The 18997-nt window shown below is 50.6% G+C and overlaps 1 protein-coding gene across 1 annotated transcript; it reads left to right on the top strand.

Moving 5' to 3' along the window:
* The first annotated feature begins 75 nt into the window (after positions 1–75).
* Positions 76–18464, top strand: LOC146784071 (uncharacterized). The gene is made up of 3 exons (XM_085634462.1): positions 76–181; positions 12726–13165; positions 17798–18464. The coding sequence occupies exons 2-3, from the start codon at positions 12806–12808 to the stop codon at positions 18215–18217; spliced, it is 780 nt and encodes a 259-aa protein (XP_085490588.1). The 5' UTR covers positions 76–181; positions 12726–12805; the 3' UTR covers positions 18218–18464.
* Positions 18465–18997: the final 533 nt, after the last annotated feature.

Here is an 18997-nt window from a genome sequence, read left to right as displayed (position 1 = left end):
CGAGTATTTGAAGACATGTCTTATTTCTGTGTTTCCTTGATTCTATTATACTTAAGGCTAGTGATACATATATCCCGGCAGTCGGGCAGAAGGCGCTTTTGAATCTCCGTGCCCGTCCATTTTTCTGACAGTCTAGAAATCGGATAGAAAGAAAAGAGACATCAAACGATTTAAGTACACGGTAATTACGCGTTACTTAGAGTTCAGTAGGGTAGGGAACGGAAGGCAGACAGAAACTAGAGAGGGAGAACATAGCTTACCCAGGTTTCAGATTGCTTGTGTGTGGCATACTCATAATTTCAGTGTAATTATGAGTGACATTCTGCAGTGTAGGGGTTTCCGCAAGTGATAAAGTCTTTACACATTCAACGACTATGATTGATGTAGAGTGGCGGGGCCTAGGTATAAGGGCAGCAGGGGCGCTATGAAATAAAGGGCGACATACACACACAGTTACTGTCTGGTGGGAAGACCCCGAGCGGTCTCTCACCGTTTATTTATCCCTTCGGGTCGAGCCCGCCCCGAGGGGTGTATGCAAGTGGCAAAAAAAGTAGTGGAAAGCCCGGTTGGCTCTCTACATCCCTCCTTTCTTTTAGTATCAGGCCACCAGGTTCACGGGGATGTACACACAATGTCTTTCAGTCTCTGACTAGGGGCAGGGTTCTGCCGGGGAGCCAGAGGTATGAACTAACCACTGCCTCTGTCGGTGCATGAGGTGATGAAACAGTTCCTGCCTCTTGGCGTACCCTTCCGGCATCTGGGATAGTCGCCGGCCTCTCGGTTGGCATTCCTCTCGGTGGGGCAGTCAGCAACCCTGGTGAGCCCGGTGGAGTGAGACTTGGGGTAGCTTCCAGTCCCTCCGACTCTTCGTGGCCAGCGTCTGACTCTTGAGCCTTTTTGAAACTGGACACATTTCTTGTAACAAACTGTGATCCTCGCTGGGCAGTGACCATAGTCCCTTGTACTTTAACAACAGTCCACCTTTCTGGCTCGTAGGAAGTCCTGAATTTCCAGCCAGGGTACCTGTCCTTGACCACGACACGGTCCCCCACCTCCAGCTGCGGTTCTTTTGCCCTGCGGGCTACACTCGCCTTTCGATTTGTTGCAGTTCTTCTAGCTTGGACGGCTTCGTTGTCCCGTTCCAGGGGTTTCCATGTTGGGTCAGTCGGGATGCTGTCCCTCGGAGGCCTTTTGAAGAGCAGGTGAGCGGGAGCACATTTGGTCGTGCTGTGTGGCGTCTGCCTTTAGGCATCTAGGAACTGGTCGAGCGCAAATTCCACATCTTCCCCTTGATCGACAGCAATGCGCAGAGCCCGGTTGAGTGTCCGCATCAGACGTTCCACTTCCCCGTTGGCTTGCGGCCACAGATGGTTGAGCTTCCTCGGGCGAATCGCCTTCCTCTCCAAGTATTCCTGGAACTCCCGGCCCTGGAACGGAGCTCGATTGTCTGAACAAATCTCATCGGGTAGCCCCATGAGCGCGAATGCCTTCTCCAGGACTCTTCGTACGTGCACAAACGCTGTCGACGCCACCACCTCCACGATCGGGAATTTTGAGAAGGATTCAACCAGCACTAACATGGTGCGACCATCCGGGAAGCTCCTGAAGTCGAGACTGGCCTTGGCCCATGGAAGTTCACTTGGTTCTTCCGTGATTACAGGCACCGGCGCCAAGTCCCCACCAGTGATGGTGCAAGCGTGGCATTGTCTCACCATGTCCTCCACCATGGTATCCATGGCTGGGAACCACACCTTGTTCCGCTGTCTGGCTTTTGTCTTCGCCATTCCTTGGTGGCCGACATGCGCTAGCTGGAGGATCCAGTGTTGCAGTCTCTTCGGGATTACGATAACGTGTCCCCTCAGAACAACTCCGTGTTCTCCCACGCTTAACTCATGGTGAACCTGCCAGATCTGTTGCCGGGCGTGGCTGTCTTCGGCTCGGAGTACCTGAATCCCGTTCAGGAAGTGTGTCTCGGCAGAGTGGATTTCAGTGTTTCGTCTTCCTCCGTTGCTTGGCCGATCTCCTCTAGCGTCATGGCGGTGGGACATGCTTCCTGCAAGACCATGTTCACAAACGCTTCAGAGTACGCTTCAGACCATGTTCACAAACGCTTTGGAGTACGCTTCATCCACCGGTGGGCTTCGAGGGACCAGGGACTCCGAGTGTCTCGAGAGGTAGTCTGCCGGATTGTGTGCACCAGGACGGAAGACAAGTTTGAAGTTGTATGCCTGTAGCTGTACAGCCCATCTCTCTATTCTTGGAGGAGCCAGTCTCGATGACCCTGCAAAGAGCGGGAGCAGTGGCTTATGGTCGGTTATCACTTGAAACTCTTGTCCGTACAAGTACAGGTGGAAATGCTGGCATGCCCATTTTATTGCCAGCGCCTCCTTTCGATTTGGGCGTACCTTGTCTCAGTGTCCGATAGTGCCCTGCTGGCATACGCCACTGGCCTCCAGGTCTCTTGCCTATGCTCTTGAAGGAGGACTGCTCCAAGGCCTACTGGGCTGGCATCGACTACCAGCTCTGGGCGCTGCCCCGGGGGAAAGTAGGCCAGCACCGTCTTGTCCATGAGCGCAGCCTTGATGTTGTTAAACGCCGTGTTAGCTGCTACGGTCCAGCCCCACTTGTGATCACTTCGAGTGAGGGTGCGGAGCGGTTATGACAGAGAGGCAAGATTCGGAAAGAATCTTCCACAGTATGTGGCCATGCCGAGGAAACGGCAAACCTCCGTGGGAGTCTTTGGAGTGCTGGCTGCTCGTATGGCTACGGCCTTCTTGGGGTCCACCTGCAGTCCTTACCTAGTGAAAACGTACCCGAAGAAGTCAACGGACTCCTGGTAGAAGGAACACTTTGCTTTGTGCAGGGTCAGTCTGCAATCTTCGAGTTGCTGGAGGGTGGTCCGGAGGTGAGTGTGGTGTTCTTACAGGGTGTTCGAGAACACCAGATTGTCGTCGCTCAGGTTGATGACACCCCACAGGCCCAATAGTACTTCCCTGGTGGTATTCTGGAAGACTTCGGCTGCCGACGACACCCCAAAGCTCAGTCTCTTGTATCTCCTGAGGCCAACGTGAGTTGAGAACGTGGTGATATACCTGCTCTCGGGTTCAAGCTCCAGCTGGTGGTACCCCACATTTAGGTCCAGCTTTGAAAACCACTTGGCTCCGTTCAGATCCGCCACAATGTCATCAATGGTGGGCGTAAGGGGCATTCCCTCTTGACCGCCAGATTTGGGAGTCTCATGTCCACACAGAGCCGGATGGCTCCAGGCTGCTTTGGCTTGAGAGCCACGAGCAGCGGGGACACCCATGGAGTTGGACCGGACACATTCTCGATGACATCGAGGTCTTCCAGCTTCTTCAACTCTTCTTCCACTTGTGGGCGGAGATTGAACGACACTCTGCTGTGCCTCAGGGCGGTAGGCCTGATCGTGGTGTCTATGTGAAGCTTGAACCGTTTCTCATTCAGCTTGCCGAACCCAGTGAACAGCGCCGGGAAGTCCCTCAGGATGGTTTTGGCGTGGGATTCGTGGATCTGGTTCTCAAAGAATACCAGGCCTAGATCCTCCGCCGTGTGGCAGCTGAGTAGTGTGCCTTTTCTCCCTTCCGTGACGTGGAACCGAGCCACCATGACGTGCTTTCCACTGGCAATCTTGGCTTCGATGACTCCTCGAAGGGGAAGTGGGTCAATTCCTCTGTAGGCGTATATCCGCGCCTTCGTGGGTGCGAGCAGAGGCCGTGGGGACAAACAATCATACTGTTCCGAATCCATAACGTTAAGCGATGCACCCGTGTCGATGAGTGCACGGACAGCGGACCCTTCAACCAGAACAGAGCACATCGGTGGCGTCCTCCGGTGGATGTCAGACCTGCTGACAAAAGACACGACGAACACTTCGTCATCATCGTCTTCTAGGGCGAGGCAAAGCTCCCTTGGCGGGTCATCTTCTCGTGACTGCGGGTCATCGACAGAGACTTGGCGCAGGCGTTGTGACATCCCTCGTGATCTTTGTGGGGCCTGCCGGGGCCGGCTACTATTTTCAACATACATTTTGCCTCTGACACCATTGATCACAACGTTTGTTTTATCGGCTAGTCTGTTTAATGACTGAGATCTGAAAAGCAATTTTTTCTTTTACTTATCAACTTTTTGGCTCGATGAACACTACTCGTTAGACATACACTTATTATATACATAAGACAGTGACATATATATTTACATTTATACAGTGACTTCAAAACATGTCAAAAATAACATGAAAGCAATCAAATAGATCTATTTTACATAACCATAGTCATTTGTCCGATACTTTTTGACTTAAGGAACTTAAGCCGGTTGGCTCCTATAGTTCTAGCTGTTGTTGCGGTCCTGAGCAGAGTCGGATACTTGTGGCTATAAATAGTTTAAACAAGGATGCAGGTTATAGTCCTTCTGTGCATTTGCTTGTGTGGAGGAGCTGATTCTCGATTTGTCTCCTACAGAGGTTTTCACGATCTCTGCTTATTCGCCAACGCATTTCGACCTGTGTAGCTAGGGACCTGTGTGATGTTTATAAGGTCGTCTTCAGGGCTGATGTCAAGTTGGAATCGGACTTCTGTTCCTGTAATTCAATCGCAATGGTATCTAATTAATGTTTATGCCATATTTGAAGGTTGTGAATAAAAAAGAATCCTGTGTCAACTTACGCTCACTCCGAGACAAGGTGGCTTGTCTTCTATATGTTGCCGTGTTCTGTGTGGTGCCAGCTGACAGGAAATGACTTGCCTCGTATGTATCTTGCTGGTTTCTTTCTAGGGAACATGAAGTCAGAGGGATTGGCATCTCCACCCTATTAATGACGCTGATGCTGTGACATTATAGCTGGCGAGTTTCTAACTTGCGGTGATTTTTTACTTGGTGTTACTACTGGTGCACTTTGATTAGTCGTTTTCTTTCATACTTGTTATTCGTGACTCGCGTTGATTATGCGTGCCTTGGGAGTGGAGTTTAGATTCTGGGACGTGACCTCTTAGGCGCCTGCAAGGGATTTCTGTAATAGCGCTCTGCTTAGTCGTGCCTTGGGGAACAACGTGCTGGTCAGGATTAAAAATCTCGAGTTGACTAATTGCGCATGCATGGGCCGGTTCCTTGCGTGGCGTTAGAGCGGATTTTTTCTAGCGCGTCATACTATTTACAAGTAGCCCGTGGGGGCTTGCTTTTTCATACCTCTTTACTTGTGTGTTTTCTGGTCCGCTTCTTCGGTGCTCCGGGGTCTCCTCTCTCCTTTCCGGCTGCTGTCACTCTTCTGGCGTTCTCGAAGTGATAGGAAGCGCTCTTGCGATTGGTGGGTTTATGTGGAATTCCGACGCATTGGCGCGCTGCGTAATCCTGGTTGCAGCTGTTTCGACTTGGGGGTGTGTCGTAGTCATGGTGACCAAGTTGTTGTCACTTTCAAGCACCGATTTGAATGGAACTTTGTTGAGCCGCTACCTTTTTGATTACGTTTATTGCGGTCTAAATTACTAATTTTATTAGTCATGTACGTTAGTTGTGTTAAAACTTTGTTGATCCGCTCTTGCTGACTGGCGTTTTGGGGTTGCGCTGGGAAGCGCTCTTGCGATAGGTGGATTTGTATGGAATTCCGACGCATTGGCGTGCTGCGTAATCCTAGTAGCAGCTGTTTCGACTTGGCGGTGTGTGTCGTAGTCATAGTGACCAAGTTTTTGTCACTTTCAAGCACCGATTTGAAAGAAACTTTATTGAGCCGCTACCTGTTTGGTTACGTCCATTGCGGTCTCGATTACTTATTTTGTTAACCATTTACGTTAGTTGTAGTAAAGCTTTGTTGGTCCGCTCTTGCTGACAGGCGTGTTGGGGTTGCGTTAGGAGCATGATGGTGTTTAAATGTTCGTTGTTAGGGGGGTGCCGATCTCACACTTTGGGCTCTTGTCAAACACGTGATTCTTGAAAGAGTCATGTTTTTTGTTGACACACTAGTGTTTTGGTCTTCTGACTTCCTTGAACTGAGCTTCGTATTTTCGTGCATTACTGGAACGGGGGTTAGTCATTTTCCACTGTTGTTTTTGGCTGTGCTGGATACTGAGTGTGCGGATATGTCCAAAGTTCTACACGAGTACATGTGGCATCAGGTGTACTTTCTCTTTTGGACCGGTGTTGGTTACTCAATTATGTTATGAACTGGTTGTTGTGTTGTGGAGATTGGTTTTTCGAGGAGGTGACATGTCTGGCCCCTATCAGACGATGTTCGATATTTCTGTCATTTCGTTTAATCCATTATCTATGGTACCTAGGAACATTATCGTTTTAGCTTCCACTTTTGAAAGAATTGCGTCCACATTCTTGCCTTGAATATGGCGTAGAACTGTCCACTTGAGTTCGTTTATGCTATGATTTTTCTCAATCCAGTGGGAGACCATTGGTGCATTGTGGGTTTTGCACTTGATTCTTGATCGGTGTTGCGAGATGCGGTTTTTCACAGGTTGGGTCGTTTTTCCGATGTAGGCCAATGTGCAGGGACATAAAACACAATAGATGACGTTTTGTGTATTACAGTTGGTAAAATCCTCATGAATCATGTATTTTTGCCCATACACAAACTTTGTTCCTTCTACTGTACTGTCGCATGATACGCAAGTGCCGCATTTTTTATGGCCTTTTGAAAACCACTTGGCTCCGTTCAGATCCGCCACAATGTCATCAATGGTGGGCGTAAGGGGCATTCCCTCTTGACCGCCAGATTTGGGAGTCTCATGTCCACACAGAGCCGGATGGCTCCAGGCTGCTTTGGCTTGAGAGCCACGAGCAGCGGGGACACCCATGGAGTTGGACCGGACACATTCTCGATGACATCGAGGTCTTCCAGCTTCTTCAACTCTTCTTCCACTTGTGGGCGGAGATTGAACGACACTCTGCTGTGCCTCAGGGCGGTAGGCCTGATCGTGGTGTCTATGTGAAGCTTGAACCGTTTCTCATTCAGCTTGCCGAACCCAGTGAACAGCGCCGGGAAGTCCCTCAGGATGGTTTTGGCGTGGGATTCGTGGATCTGGTTCTCAAAGAATACCAGGCCTAGATCCTCCGCCGTGTGGCAGCTGAGTAGTGTGCCTTTTCTCCCTTCCGTGACGTGGAACCGAGCCACCATGACGTGCTTTCCACTGGCAATCTTGGCTTCGATGACTCCTCGAAGGGGAAGTGGGTCAATTCCTCTGTAGGCGTATATCCGCGCCTTCGTGGGTGCGAGCAGAGGCCGTGGGGACAAACAATCATACTGTTCCGAATCCATAACGTTAAGCAATGCACCCGTGTCGATGAGTGCACGGACAGCGGACCCTTCAACCAGAACAGAGCACATCGGTGGCGTCCTCCGGTGGATGTCAGACCTGCTGACAAAAGACACGACGAACACTTCGTCATCATCGTCTTCTAGGGCGAGGCAAAGCTCCCTTGGTGGGTCATCTTCTCGTGACTGCGGGTCATCGACAGAGACTTGGCGCAGGCGTTGTGACATCCCTCGTGATCTTTGTGGGGCCTGCCGGGGCCGGCTACTATGACACACCCTTGCGAAGTGGTTCATCTTCCCGCAGTAAGAGCACGTCTTCCCCCTTGCTCCACACACTGCTGTCGTTGGGTGGTCCTCTCCGCAGTTGCTGCAGGTCCCTCCAGTTGTCGTCCTCGGTGCCTGGCGAGCCATAGCAGGGCACTGTTGTATCGCTTCAACCCTTTCTTCTTTGACGGGCGCGTATCGTGGGGTGTGTGTCGCCGCGACAGACTTGTGCAGAGCAGCTTCCATCTCGCCAGCCCGGACATCCGACAGCTCATGAGACCTGGCCAGGATCTCATACAACGAGATCCCTGGTTGTCGAAGTACTAGCTTCCGCAGCAGTATCGAGCGGCATCCCTGGATGACTTGGCCGTGTATTTCCTCCCGTTGATCTTGGAAGGCGCACATGCTGGCTAGCCTGCGTTGCCGCTCGTAAAACATGTCTACAGATTCCGTGTCTGACTGCGACGCTTGTCTAAACGTGAACCGCTCGAAGTCAGGGTTAAGTTGCGGGTTGAAGTACCTGTTGAGCGCGGCGACCGCCACCTCATAGTCGTCGTCGTTACCTGTGTTGGGCAGGGTTTCGAAAAGATCGTAAATCTCTGCGCCCCCATAGTATATTAGCAGCGACATCTTCACGGTACCATCCGTTTCTCTGGTGCCTTTGAAATAGTGGTTCAGCTGTCCGATCCACGTTTTCCATCGCGGTGCCGCCGTGGCAGGCTCAGCAGTTTCACTGAATAGCGGTAGCGGGGAGACGACCATGTGACTGTGACAGGAAGGTGGTGCATTGGCTCCCCTGGGTGGATTGTCCACTGCGGCATGCTGGCCCGACGTGCCTGCTGCAGCTGGCGTGGTCATGGCCTGGGCACGAGTGCGGGGTCGCTGTGCTGACGCTACGGGTCCTGGATGCAGGGCGTGTGCCAGTGCGTAGCTACGTGCGTGCCGGGCCTGGTGAGACATAACTTGTTTGGGCTTGTGAGTCTTGGGCGCTCTGACTCTGTCCCTCTGCGAGCTGTGCGTGTGCCCTTTCCTTTCTTTCTCCTTTCTTTTTTTTCCTCTGCAGGGTGCCCTTGTGCCACTTCTGATGGCCTGGGGAATAGGAAGCTTCCTTTTACTGGCAGACAGGCAGTGCAGGGTCTCACTGGGGCATCCCTCAGCTGAAATCAGGGGTGTGGAATTTAATAAAATATCTACTTGTCCATGGGGCAGGTTGCTTCATAAATCTACTAGCCCTGTAACAAAATCCACTTGCCCCTATGGTTCCATGTACTGTAGTGACAAATTATGGCAGCAAACTCATTATACAAAAGCTCTGATATAGCCTCTTTGATTATGTCAGGGCACAAACCATAGTAGTGTTTGAATACTTGCAATCGCCTTATGTTGCCATGTTTCTGCAGATCTACATACTGGAGCTAAGGATAGTGGTAAGCAATATGTCCAGGGTTAGAATGCCCTTTCGAGTCTGTGCAAACCTACTAACTTGCATGTTTTAAGGGTTCTCAACAACTCTTCTGTAACCTTTTCTTATACTGACAAATGTTGGAAATTTACTCCTGACAATGGCAGACATAAACCTTCTTCCAGAGTTGGTAAAAATTGGTCTTAGGGAAAGTGAACTTGCAAACAGTCAGATTTTCGCATTGAGCAAATCTACACATGCATATTTGCTCATTCTAAAATGCAGTTAACACATTTTCTCTGGGAAGGACATATACCATGGGTGCACTTTTGAGAATTTCTTTAATAATTGGGCCCCTAATTTGGTCTGGCGTTGACTGTGACCTTTGGTGTTTATTTTCTCTCTCTCTCTCTGTCTCTCTCTGTCTCTCTCTCTCTGTCTCTCTCTCTCTCTCTCTCTCTCTCTCTCTCTCTCTCATCAGCACACAAAGCAGTTTTGTTCAGTGCCAGTAACTACTGTGGCAGGGTGTGCTTTTTGAGACCAAAACCCAAGCCATGCCAAAACAAGTCACACATTGACAAAGCTGACCACCAATTTCAGACCTACTGGCTTTGCCAATTCTTGTTTATTTTTGTGTCCCATAAGCTTATTTAAACAGGTTAAACTGATTTTCCATTATAAATAATTTTGGAAAATACTAGCATGCATCAACACATGTTACCTAATGATGCTGCAAAGAAATGGTACCTGAAAATTGACAGTCGTTTAGCAAAATGTATTTTTCCTGCTTTCATTTTTTAATAAACATTTTATTTTGAAAGCAAAGAATCCTCAATCTTGCTTTCAAACTTCTGCAAATATTTGCATCAAATCAGAGCATTCCGGGAGCATTATACATAGCCTCATATTGATGAAGTTTGAAAACATGTGTACACATTTTTATACTGGAACCACTGTCAGTAGTGCAGTCAGACCTTACAACATTTACTTAGAGCGCACACCCCAATAATAAAGGTTTTCAATTATTAAACCATAAATAAAGTTTGAACAGCATTAACATTTGGGCAAAAATACTACCTTAGCTGCAGACAGTGCCGTTCCCTGATCCATTGTGTGGCACTGCAAACTGGCAGCCAAAGGGTTTGTGCTGCAGGGGGTTGGGCCTACTTGTCCCAAGTACAAAGTACACATGAAAACGTGTGGCCCCTTACCCCAAGCAATATGTCCTGGGAGTCGGGCTATAGGAATTCCACATCCCTGTGAAATACAGGCAGTACAGGGGCTTCCTGGCCTCAGATGACCTTGCTGCCTGTGCTTGCCGCCATCCTTGTGCTTTACGAGGAGGCACAGACCACGTGGCAGGCTCCTCAGTGTTTAGCTCAATGCCCTTGCCTGCAGTATCACTGCACGCCACCGCTTGCACTCCCACCAGGCAGCGCGACTCACCGGGAGACAGCAGGAGGAGATCCCTCGGTCGCACGCACACCGCCGGCTTGAGCACGCTCTCACCAGTCCAGAGAAGCGTGTCGGCAGGTGCGGAACGTGAGGATGTTGCCGCCCCAGCAGCGGGTGTCAATCCGGGGCCGTAGAGCCGGAGGCCAGGTGACAGACCTCGCGGCATCGTAGGGCACAGGGGGCGTGGCTCAGGTCACAGGAAGCAGCGGCCGCGAGTTCCCTCTTCGGCAGTCAGCCCGGGACAACGGAGCTCAGCAGGTGGGCACCGCAGGCTCCAACTTGCAGACCGGTGCACTGGGTCCGACCGGCCTTGTCGTCAGTGTAGCGCGGCGGGGCCTAGGTATAAGGACAACGGGGGTGCTATGAAATAAAGGGCGACATACAGTTACTGTCTGGTGGGAAGACCCAGAGCGGTCTCTCACCGTTTATTTATCCCCTCGGGTCGAGCCCGCCCCGAGGGGTGTATGCAAGTGTGCAAGTGGCAACAAAGTAGTGGAGAGCCCGGCTGGCTCTCTACATCTGACACTTTCTCGTGAGCAAAATGAAGCAAAGAGGAAGGAAACATAAATATCAGAAATTACACCCGTTTGAGTAACAAGAAATTCTAAGAACCAAAAGTGCCAAATTTCCACATTGCTCATGTGTGACATTTTCATGCTTTCAGTGTGCTTATGGGTGAAATTCAACAGCCAAATGTGTGACACTTAAAGTGATACTTTCTTGCCAGTAAAACCATGAAATGAAGTGCATTGAAAGCAATAAATATCAGAAATTACACTCTTGAGCAACTAGAAGTTCTAAAATTATCAGCAAATTGCTGCAAAACCCCTGACATGGAAAGTTAACACTTGCTATTTATTGAACACTAAATGTATGCACAGGTTGTGGCAGCCTGTCATATATTGTGTGTAATACAATTTTAAAACTGCATATTCAGCGTTTTTAGTCACAGGCTACAACCTTGTAGCACTATAATACAGAAGTCACTATTTCCCGGTGCAAGAAGCAGTACTCAATTCTGTTTCGCTCTGGTTACACACACAATCCCTGCAGTGATTGCTTTAACTAATTGAGTTAACAAAGTTGATTCCTGCCTTTGGGCTGAACAGCAGGTGTGATCCTCGGCACAGGGCTTTAAGTGGTTTGAAAAAACTGAGGGGGTCTCTCAAAGGGGCGTGGCCAATGTAATTAAGGGCGTGGCTTAAAAACACGTAAGCTAAAAATTTGTGCTTAGCATAGTGTACCGCCCGACTTGTATTTTGCTGTTTCTATCATTGCATATCGATATATGATACAACAAGTAACATCATACCTACAGGTCAGGACTATTGGCTTTGTCAATGGTTGTTAATTGCATAAGATAAATAAGCAGCAACTATTGCTTGTAATATATAATATTGAAAAAGCTTCCACTTAAAGCCCTGGTGACACCACGACAATGTTGCTGCTCCTGAGCTTCAAAAAGAGAAATCCAGTGTGTCCACTCCAACCCATGAAGACCAACCCTCTGTTAGTTCCACAGCTAGAACAGATTGTATATTCCTGCTACAAAGCACAGGTTATTCCCATCTAAGGCGCCCCCACCTCATCCAACACACGCACACACTTTTTTCCTAAAATAACCAACTCTATGTGTGCTAGGGGAAATGTGATTAAATATGAAATGCATGGCATATTGGCTGCAACTGAGAGCAGGGATGAGGATGGGCAGGGGCAGCTTTTAACCCAATACTTACTAGTTGGTAAGGTACAAAAGGTAAAATAGCAGGTTAGTTGCGGTGGGGCCGAGAGAAGGGGCCTGTACCTGCCACTTAGGGCTCCCTGTCAAAAAGCACTTGGACCTCCTGTGGTGGTGAGGGTGGCGATATGCCAATGAGCCAAGGCTAATTGCAGCGTTGAAGACTGTGGGATGGAGCAGTGCAGCTTTTTCACTGACCCAGCCTTTGCTATGATAGCCCACCAGGTGAAACCAAATTTGGTGTCCTTTCTGATCCTTCTCCTCTATGCACTTTAATTAACATTTTCTGAGCACTCCATAGAACAGTGTGTTAAAAGTACAGCTGTGGCGCTATACTATTTCTGTATGAATAAGAAAAGCTTGGTCTTCTGCTTGACAGGTTTGTGCCCATTATGCCTGCATGAGGAAAATAACCACACAAGAAAGTTGCACCATTTATTGTGTGAACAGTGTATGTCAGGGTGATTTTAAGGAGCAGTGTAGCTGTTTTTTTTGGCGGGTGGGGGGTGGTGAGAGAGTTATAGTTATATAAAGTCTGAGACTGACCTTACCCTCATCTTCCTTCTTGCTGCTGCTGGTGATGTTAATTGCAGGGTGTGACGGGGACGAGAGCGCCGCCTCAACAGACCGGAATTGGTGGAATTCACCGCCCTCTCTTCCCCCACAGCAGCCAATGGAACGATCTGCAGAGGACGGGTGGTATCCCTATCCATCACAGGACTGGACATCGGAGTCGGGACCGGGCTCCTTTAAGGCGGCCTACCTCAAGTACGAAACCACGCCCCCTGATGACGTCATGGTGGAGGGCGGGATAAAGACAGAGGAAACCCGGAAGACGGCGGACGGCGATTCCCTGGAGGTGGACGGAGTGTTGCAGTGGAGAAAGACGCGGAGTTGGGAAGAGGAGCGACGTGGAGAGGAGAGCCAAGACCGGAGACCCGAGTGGAGTGGAGACGACCGCGACAAGCCAGGAGGCCAACGATCCTACGAAGCGCCCCGCCACGTTCCCACGGGAGGAGCGTGGCTCGAGCAGGTACAGGGGAAAGTAGCGGGCTGGATGGGCAGAAAGACGCATCCTCCTCCTTGAACGTACTTACTGCCGTAATAGTGATTTCAAGACCCCCTCCCCTCACTTAGCACTAAGTCACCTAGCAGCTGAACAAACGAGCACTGGAGCACTTGGTTTCCCTCACTCCCGGCCCCTCTTGATAAAAGGCAAGGATCTGTGTCCTAATTCGTGGTCTCTTCTTGCTTTGCATTGCCTCATCGGGACGAACACCCCGGAGCCCTTCCACGAGACTGAGACAAGTCACGGAGATACGAAAGGCGGACGATACAGCCGATCCTCAATCTGGAGCCCTGCCGAAGGAGCTGAAGCCTTCCCCCGGCGTCGACTACGAGAAGACAATTAGCACGTCAAAGGACATTATTGTCAAAAATAAAACCCTCGTTGCAACGCACTGGCTTGGTTGTAGAATCTGTCTCCGCTACCCCGCCACAACTGGTGTCAGAAGTGGGATTACCATCACAGTCCGTCTGCAGTACCGAGATGGACGCGCTCATTCAACATCTTATCAAGGGGCAAGAAAAACTGGAATGGGCTGTGCCGAGGCAGATGACATCGGCCCAAGCGGATAGAGAGCAGTTCCAAAACACCATAACGGCCCAGATCGAGAGTCTTCAAAAGGTAGGCCCAGTGGCAACGGTCTCACACCCCGTGGAGGCCCGACCCCTAAACCTTCCAAATCCATCCGGAATGGCCTTACAAAAGTATGTGTCCGGGGAGGATCCCGATGTCTTCCTCATGAACTTTGAAAGGGCCGCCAGGGCCTTGGGTTGGCCTGAGGATAAATGGCCTTTCTTCCTGGCCCCCCTCTTATCCGGGGAGGCACAGTTCGCCTACCAGGTGGCCAACCCCACGGGGAGCTCTCCTTATACGACCATTAAAGAGGTCATCCTAGATCACCTGGGGCTAGATGGGGAGGCCTATCGACTCCGATTCAGGAGAGAACGGGGTTCACCTGGGGAGAACCCAAAGACTTTGTTCTTTAGGTTAAAGATGGCGGCCGACAAGTGGTTACGACCGGCCTCCAGCACGAAGGAGGAGATAATGAACCGCATATACATGGAGCAGTTCATGGACTCGTTGCCCTACGTAACTCAACGGTGGCTAAAACAGCACACAGGACTTACGCTAGAGCAAGCTATAGAAATGGCCGCTAACTATGCTCGGGCCCAACCAAAGACGCTGGGGTGGGACACCGAGAAACATACAAAAGGACTACCAATGGTAAAATCAGAGAGGAAGGTGAAACCAGCACCGGAACCTCCGCGACCCCGGCCTATGAGAATGGAGGGGCCACCGACCCGGGGACCCCAATGTTTTGAATGTGGTGAATGGGGCCACATCGCGAGACTCTGCCCACGAAGAAAACCCACCGAAGAACCAATGGAGGTTGGGTACCTCCCCCGGACCGTCCTGTATTCGGCCGAGTTTGGGTCTTCCTATTACGTGAGTGTGAGAATGCACGGTTTGACGATTCAGGCCCTGTTAGACTCAGGGTGTAGCCAGTCCGTGGTTCGGAAAAGGTTGGTCCTTCCCTCACAATACGTCCCGGGCGCCCAAGTTTTCATACGATGTGTACACGGGGATGTTAGGCCCTACCCCCTCGCCCATGTGACCCTGACTCACTTAGAAAAAGAGCCATACAAAGTGAGGGTGGGGGTGGTGGATTCTCTTCCGGAAGACATGATACTGGGTGTAGACAATCCGGGGTTTTTGTCGTTATTCCAAAGATCCCTGTCACTTCCCCCTTCTTCAGGGTCCCAAGCTGTAGAAGCACTGCTCTCCCCGGACCCTTGGGTATTAGACCGCAGCTTTCGGTTTGCGCAGGCCAGTGATCCCACGCTGGTCAATGCGTGGGAGAACGCACATTCCACCCAAGATCAGGAGCCAAGAAGGTATCCCAGGTTTAGGATCACGAAGGACCTCCTGTATAGGGAAGGGGAGGAAGGAGGGGACGCCCAGTTGCTAGTTCCAGTGTCCTTTAGGGAACAAGTACTGTTCTTTGCACATACCCACCTGACGGCCGGACACAGCGGGAAAGAGAAAACCACAGATAACATCCTTAGACATTTCTACTGGCCTGGAATCTACAAAGACGTACAAGAATACTGCCATCGCTGTGAAATATGCCAGAAACAGAATCTACAGAGACCACCAGCTGCACCCCTGCGACCTATGCCCACCAAAGGCCGACCGTTCGAAAGGATTGGTATGGATCTGATAGGTCCGTTACCCAAGTCTACAAGGGGTCACGTGTATGTGCTGGTACTCGTGGACTACGCCACCCGGTATATAGAAGCATTTCCCCTGCGGACTCCCACAACAGAACACATTGCTGAGAAATTCATTGAACTATGCTCCAGAGTCGGCTTCCCAAAAGAGGTCCTCACGGACCAGGGCACCCCGTTCACATCAAGGTTAATGAGGGAAGTCTGTAAAACTCTAAATATACATCACCTGCGCACATCAGTGTACCACCCCCAAACCGACGGCCTGGTCGAGCGCTACAATCAAACGTTGAAAACTACCCTGAAAAAGATGCTCGCTACCGAAGGGTCTGACTGGGATAGATTATTGCCGTTGGCACTCTATGTCTTACGAGCCCAGAAACAGAGTAGCCTTGGTTACTCCGCCTTCGAACTTTTATATGGACGGCAACCGAGGTCTTTACTGGAAATTACGAGAGACGCCTGGGAGAGGGAAGAGGAGCAAGAACAAAGGTCCATGTTAGACTATACACAGCACCTCAAGTCCAAGCTAGGTAAACTGCGAAACCTGGCATACTCCAACCTAGAGAAACAGAGAGAGAAACAAAGAAAATATTATGATCGCGGGACCAAGCTGCGCTCCTTAAAAAAAGGGGATTGGGCCTTGCTCCTACTTCCTCCCATCGCAGGAAAAGGGAAACACGAATGGAAGGGGCCGTACGAAGTGGTTGATACCATAGGTGACACAACCTACCGCCTGAAGGTGTCAGCAAACAAGGTACAATCGTATCATTTAAACTTACTTAAGAAGTGGATTGGAACCCCTCCAAAAGCTGTAAACCTTCTCATTCCCACCACCAACAAGAAAAGCACCTTGAACGAGTTGGTCGTCAATGAGGAAGTGTCGCCACAGCAGAAGAAAGAACTAAAAGAGACGCTGTTACCCTACCAGGATATATTCTCGGACATCCCTGGGAAAACGACACTGGTGGAACATAGCATCGAAACGCAACCAGGAAAAAGAGTACAGTTAAGGCCATATCGCATCCCTGCGGCCCGAAGACAAGCCATTAAAGCAGAAGTGGACGACATGCTACAGCTAGGGGTTATCCGCCCCTCAAAGAGCGATTGGGCCTCCCCCATTGTGATGGTCCCTAAACCAGATGGGTCGAAGCGATTCTGCATGGACTTTAGGGCACTGAATGCCATTTCCTCGTTTGATGCCTACCCTATCCCACGAGTGGACGAGCTAATCGAGAAGCTGGGCGAAGCAGCGTATATCACCACGTTGGACCTCACAAAGGGGTACTGGCAGGTGCCTCTCAGAGAATCGGATAGGAAGAAGACGGCCTTTATCACGGACGAAGGCCTCTTCGAATTCACGGTTCTACCCTTTAGCCTCCATGGGGCACCTGCCACGTTCCAGCGTCTGATGAACACCATACTCCGACCATATCAAACCTTCAGTTCGGCCTATCTGGATGACATCGTCATTTACAGTAACACCTGGACCGAACATCTACAACATCTGCAGACCATACTCAGAGCTCTACAACAGGCAGGTCTGCATGTCAATGCCAAAAAGTCCCGAGCGGCTTTTCACAGCGTGAACTATTTAGGGTTCGTATTGGGTGAAGGCACCATCACACCCCAATCCAACAAGGTGCGAGCCATTGAGGGGACCCCTTTCCCTAGGAACAAGAAAGACGTAAGGGCGTTCCTGGGTCTGATAGGCTACTATCGCCGCTTCATACCCAGCTTTGCGGACCTAGCGGCCCCCCTTACGAATCTCCTGCGGAAGGATGTAAAACCACGAGAGCTCCTAACTCCCAGTAAGGAGGCGCTGAACGCATTCAGCAGTCTCAAAACGGCTGTCACCACCCATCCTATCTTGGTAACACCCGACTTCTCCAAACCCTTCATACTGGCCACGGATGCGTCCGACATAGGTATAGGGGCGGTATTGTCCCAGGAGGGGGGTGATGGGTTGGAACACCCAATACTGTATATTAGCCGTAAGCTATTCCCTAGGGAGTCCAGGTACCCCACAATAGAACGGGAGTGTCTAGCTATTAAGTGGGCCATAGATAAATTACAATATTATCTAGAAGGCAAACCGTTCATTCTTTATACTGACCACGCACCCCTTCGGTGGATGTGTCAAAACAGGAGTCAGAATCCCCGGATACTCCGCTGGTTCCTCTCCCTTCAGCCCTATGCTTTCACTATTCGACACAGAAAGGGGAAGGAGAACGGGAATGCGGATTACCTGTCCCGAGTCTTTCCTCTCCCCGATCGGGAGACCCCAGGGGGGGAGGTGTGTGACGGGGACGAGAGCGCCGCCTCAACAGACCGGAATTGGTGGAATTCACCGCCCTCTCTTCCCCCACAGCAGCCAATGGAACGATCTGCAGAGGACGGGTGGTATCCCTATCCATCACAGGACTGGACATCGGAGTCGGGACCGGGCTCCTTTAAGGCGGCCTACCTCAAGGACGAAACCACGCCCCCTGATGACGTCATGGTGGAGGGCGGGATAAAGACAGAGGAAACCCGGAAGACGGCGGACGGCGATTCCCTGGAGGTGGACGGAGTGTTGCAGTGGAGAAAGACGCGGAGTTGGGAAGAGGAGCGACGTGGAGAGGAGAGCCAAGACCGGAGACCCGAGTGGAGTGGAGACGACCGCGACAAGCCAGGAGGCCAACGATCCTACGAAGCGCCCCGCCACGTTCCCACGGGAGGAGCGTGGCTCGAGCAGGTACGGGGGAAAGTAGCGGGCTGGGTGGGCAGAAAGACGCATCCTCCTCCTTGAACGTACTTACTGCCGTAATAGTGATTTCAAGACCCCCTCCCCTCACTTAGCACTAAGTCACCTAGCAGCTGAACAAACGAGCACTGGAGCACTTGGTTTCCCTCACTCCCGGCCCCTCTTGATAAAAGGCAAGGATCTGTGTCCTAATTCGTGGTCTCTTCTTGCTTTGCATTGCCTCATCGGGACGAACACCCCGGAGCCCTTCCACGAGACTGAGACAAGTCACGGAGATACGAAAGGCGGACGATACAGCCGATCCTCAATCTGGAGCCCTGCCGAAGGAGCCGAAGCCTTCCCCCGGCGTCGACTACGAGAAGACAATTAGCACGTCAAAGGACATTATTGTCAAAAATAAAACCCTCGTTGCAACGCACTGGCTTTGTTGTAGAATCTGTCTCCGCTACCCCACCACACAGGGGTTTACTGGAGGGCTTTTCTGTTCACACATAATGTCCCTTCGATCCCCTAACCTGAATCACCTATTCAGGGGCTAAATTGGAAGTGAGAGATGATTGAGAGGGAGAAGGAAAAGGGTGTAGAGAAACCGAGGAGAGTAAAGGGTAGTGCTGGTGGAAACAAGATACTCTATGCAGAGAAGGACGAGGCGCTGGTGAAAAGTATCTTCTGAAATGTTTGTAAATCATGCTTATGAAATGATAGTTAAAACACAGAATAACCCATTTTTTTTAAAACTCTTCCTCATCGATGGTGTGCAGTATTAAAGATGGGCTGCAAGACTACTGTGGGCCTGCTGGTGGACATGCTTACATTACATTCTGT

This window comes from Triturus cristatus, chromosome 11 (genome assembly GCF_964204655.1).
Source record: "Triturus cristatus chromosome 11, aTriCri1.1, whole genome shotgun sequence".
Taxonomy (NCBI): Eukaryota; Metazoa; Chordata; class Amphibia; order Caudata; family Salamandridae; genus Triturus; species Triturus cristatus.
This window is presented reverse-complemented; position numbering and strand designations above follow the sequence as displayed.